Here is a 3,155-nt window from a genome sequence, read left to right as displayed (position 1 = left end):
AATTTGGACCTAACTTAACCCCAAACGGATTGGGGCAATTATCAATGCCATTCATGCTTGGGACAACTAAGAATGAGAAAAAGAGGGTATCATCTTCAAAGTAAATCCAGCTGTGCCTTGATTATAAGTAGGTGTTTGATACCATAAAGTAGTTTATTATATATAAACCAGAAATGGTATGTTAAACATAATATAATACAATCAATAATTGAGTTTAGGATCATGAACATGAACATTGACTCCAATCTAGTTAGGTTAACAAACACAGATTTCGACTCTACAATTTCCTCCATTGCAAATTAAGCTAACAATGTTTACTCCTAATGCAACTTAATAATTCTATGAACAAAATAAATAAAAAAGTGAAACAGAATTAAACAAAAGAAAGAACAAAACTAAAAAATAAACACAAGCAATATACATACAGATGAATGAATCATCTTCAAATCCTGAGCAGCTATTGTCTGGCAAAGACACCCCAAATCTTACCCCGGCCAAGACCATCTAAGAGCTTCTTTGATCCTTCTACATCTGCCTCAACAAGTTTCTTCAAGTGTAATCCAGCACCAGCTGCAATCATTTGCTTTCTGCATTTCTTAGAATGAATAAGTGAAGCTAAAATTGAAACAGGGTACTTTTTATCCACATTCTGAATTGCAGGATCTAATAACAGAACTGCACTAACTATTCCTTTTTCATCCTTTCTGAAAATCCTTTTATTGCCTGCATATAGTACTAGATGAGACAATGCTTTTGCTGCTGCTTCCTTCTCTTCACTAGCCTTACCATCTAACATTTTAATCAATGGTACTATTATTCCACATTCACCCATTTCCTTTCTGGATTTTGTGTTGAAGCAGAGCTCATACACTGCTCTGGCTGCTGCAATCCTCACACCCAAAACTCCACAATTCAACACTGCCACAAGTCTAGAAATGAAATCTTCATAAACAAGCACTTCTGCTATAGCTTGGATTGAAGCCAGTTGACCTAATAAATCAACAGCCACTTCAAGACTTCTAACAGGTGGAGCAGAATCCCAGAAATTTCTCAAACAATCGACTCCTCCCTCTTTTACAATCGTAAGTTTCAGATTTTGATCATCTTTGGCTAAGTTGCACAAACACCCAATTGCATTCTCCTGAGAAAGTAAAGTCCCAGAAGCCGCAAGCCCCAGAAGCACAAAAACCGCATTTTCTTCTATGAAATTTTCCCTAATTTCTTCGAAGACGGCTAGATTTCTCAAAACGCCTGCGGCAAAAGCCTGTGAACCCGGTGTCCCTGCCTGGCAAATTTCTAATAGCGACGAAATTCCACCTCTAGACCCGATTGCCCTAGCGTTCTCCTTCGAAAAAGTCAAAGCTTGAAGCGCAACGCAAGCTTTCTCCTTCGAAAATCCACTACCAGATTCCAAAACCCTAAGCAAATGATTCAAAAGCAACAAACCCTCAGCGACTAATACATGCTTACTGCTATCCACCATCGAAACTCTTGAAATCGCAGCTACAGTCTTCTCTTTCATTTCCAGAGAGCACGAATCGAGTAAGCGAACGAGTACAGGAACAACACCCTGTGCCATAGCTATCATCACATTCTTATCATCCTCGAGTAGCAAACTCAGCAACGAGTCCATTGCCGAGTTCTTCGACTCACTACTACCAATCTGCAATCGAGTAATCAAGTTCCTCGATTCCGCCCTAACAACCTCCCTCTTCGAAGAACAAGAAGAACCACCACCACCGGAAACGACATCGTCTTGAAGAACCCCACTCTTAATCAAAATCTCACTATCTTTCACATGGCGATCCAACTTAGCCAAAATGGAATCAACATCGCTCTGAGTCCGGAGCTTACCGTCGGCAAAATTAGGCGTCTGGCATCTTCTAGCAAGCAATAAAGCGTCGTCCAAAGAAATGGAAATGGAATGAAGAAGATCGAGACATAGCGGATTGAAAATGGAAGAGGGGAAATCAACAAAATCGGTGAGTTGGGTTTGAAGATCGGTGAGTTTGTCCCGAATAAGAGACCATTTACCTTTAAAGGTCTGAACAAGAGGGATTTCAATCAAGAGAGATTGAAGAAGTAGGGAAGAGACATTGATAGGATCATTTTCTGGTACTTTCATGGCGCTTTACCGGCTTTTTGGGTTAGTCCAGAAAGAACAAAAAAAGAAAAGGAAAGAGACTAGGGTTTATACTCTAAAAGAGAAACAAGAGAGGAGAGATAGTGGGTTAATGTCTGGAGTGAGTAACCATTGTTGTTAATTGGTGAGTTTCAAAATAAGACGCAACCTTAGAGCGTGGATTTCAACGCCCCTAAATATCTCCTAATTTGATGATTTTGTTTGTTAGACTAGATTTTTTCTAACTGTATCCTACATATATTATCATATTATTCTCATCTCAACTAATTCTTTTATATTTCTCAAAAAAAAAAAAGAACTACTGTAATTTGTTTATACATGATATCTCTGTTTAACAAGATATATATAATATAGATTGAGGTTATGCTTATATATATACACATATATATATTTTCACTGGTTTTCTTCTTTATTTGCACTATTCAAAAAAAAAAAAACGAGTAAAGCAGAAAAGAAAATAGGAGAAAAAGACTAAAAGCAAGTATAAGGGACTTCTTTATTGGAGCATTTCTATTAGGAAGTACTCACAATCAGTGGAATTTGGGGCGGGTGTTTGTTTACTCTCTTTTCATTTTCTATTTGCCTTGTGTTTGGTTAGAATCTGCTATTTATCTTTTCATGTATAAAAAATCAGGAAATCTCTGCTTTTCCAACAGCAACAACAAACCGTAACAACAAATAGCAGGTAAAACAAACGAGTTCTGAGATTGCTTGGAAAGAGTGTCATCTGTTGGAGTGGTAGTGAGTGCTTAAAATTTTCAAACAATATAAATGTTGTCACTTTTTGGCAACCTTTTAACAAGGTTGCTTAATTTTTTTTAATATAAAAAATGATTTAGTTGCATATTATTGATACATTTTTATGACAATATTATAATTAAAATAAATTATATTTAAAGTAATGATTTGTGGGGTCATAATGTCAACTTTTAAAGTTTGGAGTATTTTTTAACGAAAGTTGTTAAAGGCAATGTAGATTAGTTATGAAATAAAATATTATATTTTATAATGA

The 3,155-nt window shown here is 36.3% G+C and overlaps 1 protein-coding gene across 1 annotated transcript; it reads right to left on the bottom strand.

Annotated features, from left to right (window-relative positions):
• Window positions 1–269: 269 nt before the first annotated feature.
• On the bottom strand, window positions 270–2,257 carry LOC136227887 (uncharacterized). Its single transcript, XM_066016660.1, has one exon. It carries the CDS (start codon window positions 2,123–2,125, stop codon window positions 458–460), a length of 1,668 nt encoding a protein of 555 aa, XP_065872732.1. The 5' UTR covers window positions 2,126–2,257; the 3' UTR covers window positions 270–457.
• Window positions 2,258–3,155: the final 898 nt, after the last annotated feature.

The sequence above is a fragment of the Euphorbia lathyris genome, chromosome 1, assembly GCF_963576675.1.
Source record: "Euphorbia lathyris chromosome 1, ddEupLath1.1, whole genome shotgun sequence".
NCBI lineage: Eukaryota > Viridiplantae > Streptophyta > Magnoliopsida > Malpighiales > Euphorbiaceae > Euphorbia > Euphorbia lathyris.
This window is presented reverse-complemented; position numbering and strand designations above follow the sequence as displayed.